Source organism: Neomonachus schauinslandi, chromosome 3, assembly GCF_002201575.2.
Source record: "Neomonachus schauinslandi chromosome 3, ASM220157v2, whole genome shotgun sequence".
Taxonomy (NCBI): domain Eukaryota; kingdom Metazoa; phylum Chordata; class Mammalia; order Carnivora; family Phocidae; genus Neomonachus; species Neomonachus schauinslandi.
In genome coordinates, this window is record NC_058405.1 from 160,396,781 (window position 1) to 160,412,151 (window position 15,371).

General features: G+C 36.5%; 1 protein-coding gene across 1 annotated transcript in view; it reads left to right on the plus strand.

Moving 5' to 3' along the window:
- The window catches only part of BMPR2 (bone morphogenetic protein receptor type 2), a 195,292-nt gene that overhangs the window by 107,868 nt on the left and 72,053 nt on the right, over nucleotides 1-15,371 (plus strand). The window contains exons 2-3 of the mRNA XM_044913697.1: nucleotides 8,655-8,825; nucleotides 10,695-10,865. Coding sequence (XP_044769632.1) covers nucleotides 8,655-8,825; nucleotides 10,695-10,865 — 342 coding nt within the window. The remainder of the gene's footprint in view (nucleotides 1-8,654; nucleotides 8,826-10,694; nucleotides 10,866-15,371) is intronic.

Sequence of the window (15,371 nt, forward strand, 5' to 3'; positions counted from 1 at the left end):
TTGTTTATCCATTCTTCAGTTGAGGGACATTTGGGTTATAAATAATTTTGGGTGACTACAAATAAAGTCACTCCAAGCATTTAGATAAAAGTTTTTGTGTGAACATAGTTTTTATTACATTTAGGTCAATACCTAGGAGTGGGATTACTGAGTTAAATGCTAAGTTAAACAAACTTATAAGAAACTGTCAAACCATTTTCCACAGTGGCTGTACCATTTTGCATTTTCATCAGAAGTGTTTTCCCACCTGTGTCAGTATCCTTGGCAGTACTTGGTATTGTCAAGGGTTTATTGTTTTGTTTTATTTTTAACTTTTAGTCATTCTAATAGATGTGTAGTACTGTTTTATTGTAGTTTTAATTTGCATATTTTAATGTGAAAACCTATTTGTCAAAAGCCTTTTTATTTTTATGTCGGGGAAAGGAAATAGAGATAAAGATAGGAAAAGCTGGCCAGCAGAGGCTCCCACATTAAAGGGCCCTGGGTGTCCAGGGAAAGAGGGCATACTTTGCCTGTTGACCTTATTACAAAGGACTAGTCTTTGTTTAAACAACAACAAAGACACCCCATAACTGGAGTCTCTCATTTCAGATATTTAATGCCATAATTAGCTGATATTTATTTTGCCACATTTTACTTTGTTTATATGTAAGGAATACTGTTTGAATGACTCTCTAAACCAAGATTTTGTAGTACAAGCCAGTTTCTGCCAGTACTAGAAGTACTTGGTCAGAGGAAGTGAGGGAATTTGAATGCTTTGTAAGCTTTTAATGAACAAATGTATATGATGGGGCATAATGTATTCTCTTGGTAGAGCACATGGTCTTAATGTCAAGTTCCTTTTTGCAGACATCATACTTTCTCTTTCTAGAATATTATTCTTGTTTTACTTTAAATAAACAAGATTCCTTTTAAAATTGAACGTGTAGGAGCGCCTGGGTGGCTCAGTCCGTTAAGTGGCTGCTTTCGGCTCAGGTCATGATCCTGGGTCTTGGGATCGAGCCCCGCATCGGGCTCCCTGCTCCGCGGGAAGCCTGCTTCTCCCTCTCCATCTGCCTGTCACTCTGCCTACTTGTGCTCTCTCTCTGTCTCTCTGTCAAATAAATAAATAAAATCTTTAAAAAAATAAAATAAAATAAAATTGAACATGTACACAAATGTTCATAGCAGTTTTATTTCTGAGAGCCGAAAGCTGGAAACTACCCAGATAACCTTTTTAAAGGGTGAAAAGTTAGATTGTGGTACATCCATACTATGGAATACTACTTTATAAAAAGTAATGAACTATTGGGCGCCTGGGTGGCTCAGTCGTTAAGCGTCTGCCTTTGGCTCAGGTCATGATCCCAGGGTCCTGGGATCGAGCCCCACATCGGGTACCTGCTCAGCGGGGACCCTGCTTCTCCCTCTCCCACTCCCCCCTGCTTGTGTTTCCTCTCTCGCTGTATCTCTCTCTGTCAAATAAATAAAAATAAAATCTTTAAAAAAAAATAAAAAAATAAAAAAATAGTAATGAACTATTGATACTGCAACAGTGGAATGAACCTCAAGGAAAATTTGCTCAGTGAAAAAAGCCAATCTCAAAAGGATGTGTATTACATGATTCTGTTTATATAACAGCTGAGAAATAGCATAATTATCAAAATGGAGAATAGACTAGTGGTTGCTATAGGAATGGAGACAAATAGATGGTTAACATGAGGGAGTCTTGTGATAGTATAGTTGAGTATTTTTATTTTTATTTATTTATTATTTTTTAAGGTTTTATTTATTCATTTGTCAAAGAGAGAGAGAGCACAAGCAGAGGGAATGGCAGACAGAGGGAGAAGCAGGCTCCCCGCTGAGTGAGGAGCCCAATGCGGGACTTGATCCCAGAACTCTGGGATCATGACCTGGGCCAAAGGGGGGGGCTTAACGGGCGGATCCACCCGGGGGCCCCTTGATTTTTTTTTTTTTTTTTTTTTTAAGATTTTAGGGACGCCTGGGTGGCTGTGCATAGATATGCACAGATTATTGCATGTATAACTGGTGAAATCTGAATAAGCTGTATGAATTGTCCTAATGTCAATTTCCTGACTTTGGTATTGTGTAGTGATTGTGTAGAATGTTTGCACTGAGGAGAGAGGCATTAGACTTCACTCTGTATTTCTTTCCAACTACCTATGAGTCTATAATTATTTCAAAATAAAAATTTTTCAATCTAAAAGTAATTGATTCAAATACAAATACTCTTGTTTTTGAAATGTGTAATTAATACATGGATATATTTTCATTAAAATTCAAATAATATAAGAGTATTTGGTAAAAAGGGAAAAGGGCAGATCGTTATTTTCAGAGTAGTTTTTTTTTTCCCTTTCTCTCTTGCCCTCGTAAAAATAAAGAAGTATAATGATGTTGCTGATTTATATCTGTAATGATAGTTAACTGATCCAGACATGATAAAACTATGCCATACCTCTACACCCTACTTTCTTGGTGGTGTTTTATCATGGAGTGGGAAATTCAAGAGAGCTTAGTATTCCAGACATACTGTATCTGTTCCTGAAATTAAATGCTGCATAGGATTAGCAAATATTGATCCAGGAAGCATATGTAAACAGAAAATGATGATTTTATTCTCAGTAATTTAGATGTATATGAGGGGGAAAATAATATAATATTGTTTTCACACTCATACTATTTTTATAGCTTCATTTATTATAGAGTGGTAGAAGGACTAGATAATTATTGCCTAGATTTTGTAACCTTTGAATGGGAATATGATATTGAATACAGGACATGTAGATATGAAAACTGTCTATCCTTAATAGTACTGGGGATTTGTGCCATACAAAATGAGTTAAATAAACCTGATCTTGCTCTAGGAACAAATGAAGTTCACTTCCAGCTTCATGTGGGAGATATGCATGTAAACAGATAAAATATAATCCTAAAGTAGTTAAGAGTAAAGAGCTTTGGGAGTGAAGTCTGCATGAAGAGCAAGAAAAAATGACATTTTGGATATTGGGAACATATGTGTAAATGTCAGGAAAGGTCTTCCCATGTTAGTGGGAACCAAGAGTGGAGGAGTGGGATCAATGGCAAGAGGTAGATTGGGTCCCAGGACTGACTTACTCGTGAGGCACAGGAGGCATAGGGCTGGGCATAGGGCCCACAGTATTTCTGGAGGCCATTGGTAATTTCTTTTAAAACCAGAAGGAAAAAATGAACCTTTAGATTGAAGAAAATGTTTTAATGTCTGACATTAATAGATTTTCTTTATACCAATGCAGTTACAAAATATAATTTTAAATATTATTTTTTTTTAAAGATTTTTATTTATTTATTTGACAGAGAGACACAGCCAGAGAGGGAACACAAGCAGGGGGAGTGGGAGAGGGAGAAGCAGGCTTCCCGCCTAGCAGGGAGCCCGATGTGGGGCTCAATCCCAGGACCCTGAGATCATGACCTGAGATGAAGGCAGACGCTTAACCGACTGAGCCACCCAGGTGCCCCTTAAATATTTTTTTTTTTTATAGAGGAAGGGGCCTGTGGAAAAATAAAGTTCCTAGTGCCCACAGAAGTGATCATGCAGGTTTGTTGGTTCTTGATTATGAAGGATCTTACATACTAACTGAAGAGTTTGGATTTAATTCTAGAACATTAGGGACCTAACAGATTTTAAGCATAATCAGTTCTGTCTTTTATGAAGATACCTCTGTCAGCAATTTGTATAAGACTATTTCTAGTTTATGTAGTTACATTAAATCATAATTGTTTTAGTGATAAACCAAATATCACCTGTTTAAAATGAGGAGAACAATTTTTAAAAATGTTTTATTTATTTATTTGAGAGAGAGAGAGAGAATGAGTGGTGGGGGGAGGTAGGGGTGGGGGCAGAGGGAGAGAAGCAGACTCTGCTGACTGAGGAGCCTGTCGCAGGGCTTTATCTCACGACCCTGAGATCATGACCTGAACCAAAATCAGGAGTTGGAAGAGCTTAACAGCTGAGCCACCCAGGTGCCCCAAAGAGAACAATTTTTTTAAAGACCCATGTCTAATTATTGTACCTGGTTAAGGACGTCCCTTAAAAGACATTGACCATAATGACCATACTTGACTGATCAAAATTTGTCTAGCTGTTGACAAACTTAGAATACTTACACGTAAATAATCAGGTCTCTGTATGTAATCTGTGACAATATAATGCTAGGCTGTACTATTTCTCATTGTAACATTTGCTTTATCCCTATTATTTATGAAGAATTCCTAGCTTTATACACAGATATTGCTGAGACTGATCTCAACAAATAGCATTTTTTTAAAACAGATTTTATTTATTTATTTGTCAGAGAGAGAGAACACAAGCAGGGGGAGTGGCAGGCAGAGGGAGAAGCAGGCTCCCTATGGAGCAGGGAGCCCGATGCGGGACTCTATTCCAAGACCCTGGATCATGACCTGAGCCAAAGGCAGATGGTTAACCAACTGAGCCACCCAGGTGTCCCTCAACAAATAGCATTTTTACAAAGATTTATTTATATATACTTCTTTTTATTTATTTATTTATTTAAATTCAATTGATGAACAAATAATGTATTATTAGTTTCAGAGGTAGAGATCAGTGATTCATCAGTCTTATATAATACCCAGTGCTCATTATATCACGTGTCCTCCTTAGTGTTCATCACCCGGTTACCCCATCCTTCCACACCCCCTCCCCTCCAGCAACCCTCAGTTTCAACAAATAGCTTTTTAAAAGCTGCAAATACTGTTTTATAAAATTTTTCTTTGTTTTGACAAGGGCAGTTTAGTTAGAATTCTTGCTAGTACACCTTTATATTGTTTAAAAATTTCCTGATTAATAATCTGAAATAGTTACTCTTAAAATAGGAAATTATAATTGGTCTATACTAATGCCACTGTCATGAAATAATTCCTAATAAGTAGTCTGGTGTTATTTTAAGAAAAATTATGTATTAAAAACTCAGGGATATTTAAGATATGATTCATTTCCCTCTAATTTGTACCATTATTGTTTTGACATTGAATTCAGCTTAGTTAGTAGGGGTGGGATATGAAGAGGGAGACCGAGGGGAGGTTAGATTTGTTTGTTTTTTTGTCTTTTTCTGTAAGGAGAACTTCAGATTTCAGTCATCAAGTTATTTACTAATGGCACTAAAAAATTTACACATGTTCAGGCCTTTAACTACTTTTCAATTGTAAAGGATATCTAAGAAGAGCAAAAAGTTTTGTTTTAACATCTTTTTTTTTCACGAGGTATACTTTTTTTTTTTTTAGATTTTATTTATTTATTTGACAGAGAGAGACACAGCGACGGAGGGAACACAAACAGGGGGAGTGGGAGAGGGAGAAGCAGGCTTCCCACAAAGCAGAGAGCCCAATGTGGGGCTCGATCCCAGGACCCTGGGATCATGACTTGAGCCGAAGGCAGATGCTTAACGACTGAGCCACCCAGGCGCCCTATAACTTTTCTTTTTCTAAAGTAAATAAGGCAGTTTTGGGGCGCCTGGGTGGCTCAGTTGCCCTATACCTTTTCTTTTTCTTTTTAAAGTAAATAAGGCCGTTTTGGGGCACCTGGGTGGCTCAGTCGCCCTATACCTTTTCTTTTTCTTTTTAAAGTAAATAAGGCAGTTTTGGGGCACCTGGGTGGCTCAGTCGTTAAGTGTCTGCCTTCAGCTCAGGTCATGGTCCCAGGGTCCTGGGATTGAGCCCCACATCGGGCTCTCTGCTCGGTGGGAAGCCTGCTTCTCCCTCTCCCACTCCCCCTGCTTGTGTTCCCTCTCTCACTGTGTCTCTCTCTGATAAATAAATAAAATCTTTAAGAAAAAAAAATAAGGCAGTTTTATTTATGATTTCTTTACTTGCAGGTACAGTTAAATCTCTATTCATTAACTCAATATTCAATACAAAATTCTAGTAAAAATAATAGGAGAGGAGGGGAAAAATGATATCTTGGTTATGAAAAACTAGTTACTGAGTTCATAAATTCTGACCTTTTTAACAGTCAAGACAAAAATGGAAATAGAGTGGATTGTGTAACTTCAATATGTGGTAGTAGGTAAGGAGCACTTAACCCAAGTCGAAAAAAAAAAAAAAGACAGTGATGGCCCTGGCTGACTCAGTTGGAAGAACATGCGACTTTTGATCTTGGGGTTTTGAGTTTGAGTCCCACATTGGGTGTAGAGATTACTAAAAAAAATAATAAATTTAAGAAACTGGGATGGGACAGGAAAAAGAAATTATGCCTTATAGATATGCTTTTTTATGTCTATTACAGATTTTTTATTTGTAGTTTGAATCATTTAAGTATGAATCTTTTTGTTGTATCTGCTTTGTATGTAGAAATATATTTGATTTTAATCTTTATGATCACTTGGTAAAGTTTGCAAATTAGGATGATCTAAGGAAATTGGGATATTAAATGTGTAAGATAATCTAGTAAATATAATTAAACTTGTCATTGAATGAATTTGAATAGGTGGCTACATGTTGCAGAAATATAGTTGAATCAAAATTAGGCTGATGTCCTAGAATTAGTTTTTATAAATAGGCTGTACTATGTTGTTTGGCTATTTAGTTTTTTGTGTTTTTTTTTAAGATTTTATTTATTTGACAGAGAGGGAGAGAGAGGGAGAGCAGGAACACAAGCAGGGGGAGTGGGAGAAGGAGAAGAGGGCTTCCCGCTGAGCAGAGAGCCTGATGCGGGGCTCGATCCCAGGTCCCCGGAATCATGACCTGAGCCGAAGGCAGATGCTTAACGACTGAGCCACCCAGGTGCCCGTATTTAGTTGATATTAGTAGTATCTTATACAAGACTGCCTGAAATGGTTTTAAATATGGAAATCAAGTTACATTTATTTTTTAGTAATTACTCTCTGTGAGTACTGAATTTAATAATTACTGTCTGTCTCCAAACAGACCATGTAAGATGCTTGAAGGATAGAACTCTATATTACCTACTTGTGAATACCCTACTTGCCTAGCCCAATACTTTGAAGGTGCTTTCTCTTGTAATAAATACAGCAGGTCTATGTGTCTAAATGGACTTGGGCAGGGGCGCCTGGGTGGCTCAGTCATTAAGCGTCTGCCTTCGGCTCAGGTCATGATCCCAGGGTCCTGGGATCGAGCCCCACATCGGGCTCCCTGCTCAGCGGGAAGCCTGCTTCTCCCTCTCCCACTCACCCTGCTTGTGTTCCTTCTTTCGCTGTGTCTCTGTCAAATAAATAAATAAAATCTTTAAAAAAAATAAAAATAAATAAATGGACTTGGGCATATAGTTCTTGGCTCTTTCATTTCTTCCTCAGAGTTTGGTCCTTAGTTCTATAGGTTCAGAAACATTATTTTCATAGGTCATTTCCAGTGCTAAGGTGCTAGTGAATTAAGCCATACTAGATAGGATACACACCCAAAATGAATAAATAAATCAAAAGCCCAAGAGGAATAAATATATTGGCCATATATAAATACATATATATAATGCATATTTAATGTATTAGATTGTTACTCTAGCTAGTCAAACCTTAGGAAAGTCAACTTTAAGAAACCAAATAAAGATCAGTTGTTGCTTTTGATAACCTTTTACTTCTTTGATAGTCTCAGCAATGTTGATAAATATTTGTTAGCTGATAAATTATGTGGCAAATATTCTATTGAAATTAGCTAAAACAGATTATGTATATGGAAAAAGATTAACTAGAATTGAAAGTACATTAGGTTGTCCCTTCAGCATACAGTGTGATTGAGCATTCTGTTTCTGGCTTTTATATTGATTTTTTTTAAAAGATTTTATTTATTTATTTGAGAGAGAGAGAATGAGAGACAGAGAGCATGAGAGGGAGGAGGGTCAGAGGGAGAAGCAGACTCCCCGCCGAGCAGGGAGCCCGATGCGGGACTCGATCCCGGGACTCCAGGATCATGACCTGAGCCGAAGGCAGTCGCTTAACCAACTGAGCCACCCAGGCGCCCTTATATTGATATTTTTAATAACAGAAAGTCATTTTCTTTTTGTCCACTAATATTCTTAGTTTTTAAAACAAATTTACTAAGGTATACTTTATATACCATGAAATTCACTCATTTTCAGTGACTGATTATTTTTTTATAAATTTACAGAGCTGTGCAGCCACTGCCACAGTCTAATTTTAGAACATTTCCATCTGCCCAAAAAGAAACCATGTACCCACTGGTAGTCATTCTCCTCATCCTTAGTTTACCATGCCCAATGATGTATGTTTAGCTTTCTACAACTGACTATAAAATATGATAAAAGTGAATACTGCAGTATTTCCCAAAATTATTCAACCCTCTAGGTTTGTTAATTTGTTTTGAAGTCTTGATAATTTAAAGCATGGACTTTTAAAATGATGTTTCTTTATTCAGATACCTAAATTATTTAATAGGAGAGTAGTGAGAATAATTTGTGTAAGAAGGGATTGCTTTTGGGAAGTCAGTTTTCAAGTTTGCTTCTTATTTGGAGGTGACAAATTAATGAACAGAAAGAAATTATTGAATAAATATAAATTACAAATGTATTCAGGTCTTGTTAGGGATTTAGTAGAAAAATTTAGAGTGCCTTTCAAAAAGACTAAGATTTTATATAATAATGTTTTACTAAGATTTTCTTAAAATTAAATTTGTCATTCTCTTACTTGTTTCAGCTTCTCAGAACCAAGAACGTCTATGTGCATTTAAAGATCCGTATCAACAAGACCTTGGGATAGGCGAGAGTCGAATCTCTCATGAAAATGGAACAATATTATGCTCAAAAGGTAGCACTTGCTATGGCCTTTGGGAGAAATCAAAAGGGGATATAAATCTCGTAAAACAAGGCAAGTAACACTTTTCTTACCCGAAATAACTTTGTGTTTCATATAATTGAAGTTTATCTAAATAGGACCTGAAGGTAGATTAAAACCTTCTCCAGGAAAACAGTAAGTTTTGAAATATATATCCTGTATATATTCACCCATAAGCCCCAAATTTATAAAGGGTAATAGGTTTTTAGCTTATTTTAATAACATTTTTCTTACTACAATGTTAATAATATCCTCATTCTTACAAAGTTTAGAAAATATAGAGAACTATGAAAAAAACAGTTGTCTACAACTTCATACTCTTACAAACTCTTTTATATATTAGTTTATTCCCTGCAAGTATATTTTTTATGGACCTCTATGTATATATGTGTGTGTACTTATTTTTCAAAATTAGGATGATACTGTATGTATAAACAATTTCATACCCAATATTTCCTATCTTAAATTATATTATGAACATTTTCCCATGTCTTTAAATATACTTTGAAAACGTTTTTCACCTCTGTACAGTATTGCATTGTATACACGCAATTTACTTACACATCACTCTGTTGTAGGACATTATATTGTGTTCTGGTTTCACTATAATACATAATGCTTCAGTGGACATCTTTGAACATATATCTTTTTTTTTTTTTTTTTTTTACTTTTCTGAATATACTTTTTTATTGTGTAACTTTCAGGTATATAATGTTATAATTCAACATCTGTGTGCACTATAAAGTGATTATCCCCAAAACTCTTAGTTACTATCCATCACCCTACACTCTTTCACCTCTTTTGCATATACCCCCCAACTTCCTTCCCCTTTGCTAACCACTGATCTGGTCTATCTATGAGTTTGTTTTGTTTTGTTTGTTCATTAGGGTTTTTTGTTTTGTTTTTTTATTATGTAAATCACCATACATTACATCATTAGTTTTTGATGTAGTGTTCCATGATTCATTGTCTGCGTGTAACACCCAGTGCTCCATTCAGTATGTGCCCTCTTTAATACCCATCACCAGGCTAACCCATCCTCCCACCCTCTCCCCTCTAGAACCCTCAGTTTGTTTCTCAGAGTCCATAGTCTCTCATGGTTCATCTCCCCCTCCAATTTCCCCCCCCTTCATTGTTCCCTTCCTACTATCTTCTTTTTTTTTAACATATAATGTATTATTTGTTTCAGAGGTACAGGTCTGTGATTCAACAGTCTTACACAATTCACAGCGCTCACCATAGCACATACCCTCCCCAATGTCTATCACCCAGCCACCCATCCCTCCCACCCCCAACCATTCCAGCAACCCTCAGTTGGTTTCCTGAGATTAAGAATTCCTCATATCAGTGAGATCATATGATACATGTCTTTCTCTGATTTACTTACTTCACTCAGCATAAATCTTTGATTGTATCTGATTATTTCTTTGGAATAGATTGCTGAAAGAACTATTAGATTATAAAGCATGAATATTTTAAAGGCTCTTTTGAAAATTGCCATATGGCTTTCTAGAAATGCTATATACATTTACATTCCCCCAGCAGTATATGGGAGTGTTACTGAAATCTTGTTATGATTGTATATTATCTTTTTAAACCTAGAACAATTTAATAGATATAGACAAAAATGAAATCTTACTGTTGCTTTAATAATAATTCTTAGATTAATGAAGAGGTTAAACATTTATTGGTGGCTTTTCTCCCTATTAAATGCTTGTTAATACTCTCCCATTTTTTTGTTATTTAAAAAATGTGTGTCTCCTATTCATTTGCAGGAGTGGTTTATAACTCATGTATTATGTACTTACTCTGTCACATTGATTGTAGTTATTTCTTAGTTTGCTGTTTCCCTTTTAATTTAATTTATTGTATTAACCCTAACTTGTTTACATTAATATGTAGGATGTTGGTCTCACATTGGAGATCCCCAGGAGTGTCACTATGAAGAATGTGTAGTAACTACTACCCCTCCCTCAATTCAGAATGGAACATACCGTTTCTGCTGCTGTAGCACAGACTTGTGTAATGTCAACTTTACTGAGAATTTTCCACCTCCAGACACAACACCACTCAGTAAGTAGTTTAAGTAATTTACTTTTTCTTGTTAATTCTTTCCTCCAAAGATTTGCAAAATTTAAAAAATATAATAACATGACGTTTGGCAGAGTGAAAGGGAGAGTTCAAACATCATGAGACTACATCTAGCCAACACCTGAAGTCCAAAAGAGGTGCACCAGGATTTCCAGGGTATCACTAGAGTACCAAATAAGTTTGAATCAAATTATGGTACTTTCCAACCCCTGTGAAGCTATACTTCCAACAGTACAAATATACATACGCATAGGGGTGCCTGGCTGGTTCATTGTTGATAAGAGCATGCAACTCTTGATCACAGGGTCATGAGTTCAAGCCACACTTTGGGCATAGAGCTTACTTAAAAAAATACATATGGAGGCACCTGGCTGGCTCAGTCAGTTAAGCATCCAACTTGATTTTGTCTCTGGTCATGATCCTCAGGGTCATGAGATCAAGTCCTGCATCAGGCTCCACACTAAGTGTGGAGTCTGCTTGAGATTCTCTCTCTCCCTCTCCCTTGCCCCTCCCCCTGCTCACTCTCTCTCAAATCAGTAAATCAATCAATCAATCAATCAATAAAATCTAAAAAAAACATATGCATAGAGTTATCCACTGCAGTATTATTTGTAACTGCAAAACATTGGAAACTATCGGGGCGCCTGGGTGGCTCAGATGGTTAAGCGTCTGCCTTGGGCTCAGGTCATGATCCCAGGGTCCTGGGATCGAGCCCCACATTGGGCTCCCTGCTCGGTGGGAGGCCTGCTTCTCCCCCTCCCTCTGCTTCTCCCCCTGCTCATATTCTCTCTCTCTCTCTCTGTATCTCTGTGTCTCGAATGAATAAATAAACCTTTAAAAAAAAATTGGAAACTATCTAAATGTTCAGGAATAGGAGATTAGTTAAAATATACTATGGTGTATACATGTAATGGAGTACTAACTATACATCTATAAGAAAAAAGAGTAAGATCTCTATGAATTGATATGGAGTGATTTCTAGAGATAATGTCAGGAGAATAAAAAACATATATATACTCTGCTATCTTTTGTGTAAGACAGAAAGCTTATCTTTACAAAAAGAAACAAAGGATAAACCAGAAAATAATTAAGTTGATTACTTAGAAGGTATGGAGAGAAGGAGTGGGAAGTATACATAAAGGAATGAAAGAACTAAGGTAAGGATTTTATAAACACAGTGTTTTACTATATATACTATTTTGGGCAAGATGGGATGTAAGAGATGGGGGGAGAATTGCATACAAATACTGAACTCTTTTAAGTTTGTTTTTTAGTAACCATGGACAAACCAATTGTGAAACAATTGTAGATGTATAATAGGATTAAGAAATAAGTAAATGGTGTTAATGCTCTTGGGAGCCAGTGCTCTTACTGAGGAAATAGGCACATACAATTATAGATGGGGGAAGACAAGAGAATCCTATGTGAATTGATTATAATTCAAGATATGAGTATGGATTTATAACTTTAAAAATATACATATGTATGTGTTACATGCATGGATATGTGGCCATGTACATATGTGTATATATTTGTATGTGTATGTTTTTGTATATATGTATGGAGTGTACATACACATACCTATATATATTTCTTAGCTCTATCTGTTGAAAAGGATAAGAAGCAATAAGTAGCACCCCAGTAGCAGCAAGCAAATGTAATACCCAGATTTAGACTCTAATACCACTCCCCAATGAATGGAAGTTGGGCTCCTTGGAAAAATGACTTACTCTAAGACTGGAGCAGGATAGCTGCAAGATGAGCCGGAAGTATCTTTTAACACTAGAAAGTAAGGAAAAGAAGTGCCCCCAAATGGGGGAAACTTGTCAGAAGGGCATAGGAGCCAGCTTCAAGAACTCCTACTGTCTAAATTTGGGACAATTTGAGTGCTAAAAAGTACAGTAACAAACTGTAAGCCATTGGAGGGAAAATGAATTCATGAATCTATGCTGATTGCAGAGAAGGGAGAAGAGAGGGCACTTGCTTACAGTAGAATGCCAGGTGCCAACTGGTAAATGTAGTAGTGCTGGAGTTGGAAAATTATCCTGTAGCCATCATGGTAAGGATTGGATCAGACAAGAATAATCAAAACGTCCTAAATCTAAAGGCATTTTCAGTATGGAGCCAGGATATTTGCGTTGAAGTATCTCCCACATGTTGCAAGGGAAAAATTAGTAATTATAAGTTGAGGATATTGGATAACACCTTGACCAAATGATTAAAATTAACATCATTAATGAAGGGCAGATGGACATCCATGATACCCTGAGAAGGACATGGTATCACTAATAGAGTACTGTATGTCAGCCAAGAATGCATACCAGAATCTAATCATGAGAGAACATCACACAAACCATGAACTAGGAATGCTCTGTTATAAGAAGGGGATTTGTCAAAAGTGTCAATGTTCTATAAGGCAAAGAGACTGTGGGAAAGATTTAGATAAAGGAAGCTAAAGAAACTTGACAACTAAGCCGTACCTAACTCTCCTAATGCTGGATGCAAAAAATATGATAAAGGACATTATTAGACCAGTTGACAAAAGAGATGATTAAAGAATTATTTCAATATTAAATATACTGAATCTGATAGCAGTACTGTGGTTATGTAAAAGAATATCCATATTCTTAGGAAGTAGTCTAAGAAATGTTTAGAAATAGGGGCAAAAATGCATACATATATATATATCAACCTCCATGAACTGGTTCAAAAAAAGTATGTGTGTTTGTGCGCATGCACATGTCTCAGTCAGTTAAGTGTCTGCCTTCAGTTTGGGTCATGATCTCAGGATCCTGGGATTGAGCCCCATGTCGGGCTCCCTGCTCAGTGGGGGGAGTCGGCTTCTCCCTCTCCCTCCCCCTGCTCGTGCTCTCTCTCTCTCTTTGTCTCTCACTCCCTTTCTTTCTCAAATAAATAAATAAAATCTTAATAAAAAGAGAATGATAAAGCAAGCAAATGGGGTAAAATGGTAACAATAAGTGAATTTGGGTAAAGATGTATGGGTATTCTTTGTACTATTCTCATTCTTCTTTTTTTTTTTAAAGAGTTAGAGCTTTTTAATTTAGTTTAAATTTTAATTTTTTTTTAAGATTTTATTTATTTATTTGACAGAAATAGAGATAGCGAGAGCAGGAACACAAGCAGTGGGAGTGGGAGAGGGAGAAGCAGGCTTCCCCCCGAGGAGGGAGCCCGATGTGAGACTTGATCCCAGGACCCTGGGATCATGACCTGAGCCGAAGGCAGACGCTTAACGACTGAGCCACCCAGGCGCCCTGTACTATTCTCATTCTTACAACTATTTTGAAAGTTTTAAATTAGTTCCAAATAAAAATTTAAAAATTTAAAAGTATATATTTTTTGAAATATAGCATATTTCAAGAATTCTCTGTCAACAGCTTTTATTAGTTCATACTCTGAGATCTTCAGTTTGGGATTATTTCCTTTGATTTCTTGATGAAACACTAAACTGAAAGCAATGGGAAGTTTTTTCTTATCTACTCAAGGCCATTAGCTTTTATGAAGAAATTATACTGAATTGGCTACATTTATTTTCCACAAAGAAGCAAACAAACAAAATAAGATTTCTAATTTTCACTTGTGCATCTAGGTAGATGAAAGTGAAGTGAATTTGTGCATAAGTTCTCCTCAATATTTTTATTTTACATTTCAGAATGTTACCTAGATTTTGGTCTGCTATGATCTTTTGAACCAAAAGCTGAAGTATTGCCAATTAGGAATCAAGTAATGTTAGCCCAATAAAAAGGGAAAGTGTTTTAAGTAAAGTGCTGTAACATGGGAGCATTGGCTCAATTTATATATTTTGTTCTAAACAAAGCAAGTAAATTTGAAGTTAGCAAACAAGATGAATATTGGTTTTTTGCATTAATCTCAAGAAAAATAGTCATATTGAATGTCAGACATTTAGTTGATAAATGATAAGATGCTTGATCAAAATAAAAATAGTTTTAAGTGTTACAGTTTAAAGAAATTAATTAAAATTTAACATTAAGGGGGGGCGCCTGGGTGGCTCAGTTGGTTAAGCGACTGCCTTCGGCTCGGGTCATGATCCTGGAGTCCCGGGATCGAGTCCCGCATCGGGCTCCCTGCTCGGCAAGGAGTCTGCTTCTCCCTCCGACCCTCCTCCCTCTCATGCTCTCTGTCTCTCATTCTCTCACTCTCAAATTAATAAAAAAAAAAAAAAAAAAAAAAAAATTTAACATTAAGGGGGTACCTGGTTGGCTCAGTTGGTTAAGCATCTGACTCTTGATTTCGGCTCAGGTCATGATCCTCAGGGTCATGAGATGGAGCTCCATGTTGGGCTCTGTGCTCAGTGCGGAGTCTGCTTGAGATTCTCCCTCTCCCTCTGCCCCTCCTCCTGCTCTTGCTCTCTCTCTAAAATAAATAAAATCTTTAAAAAAAAAAAAAAAATATATATATATATATGTAAAATTAAGCAGAACTTTTTGTTCTTGGTTGGATAATAATACA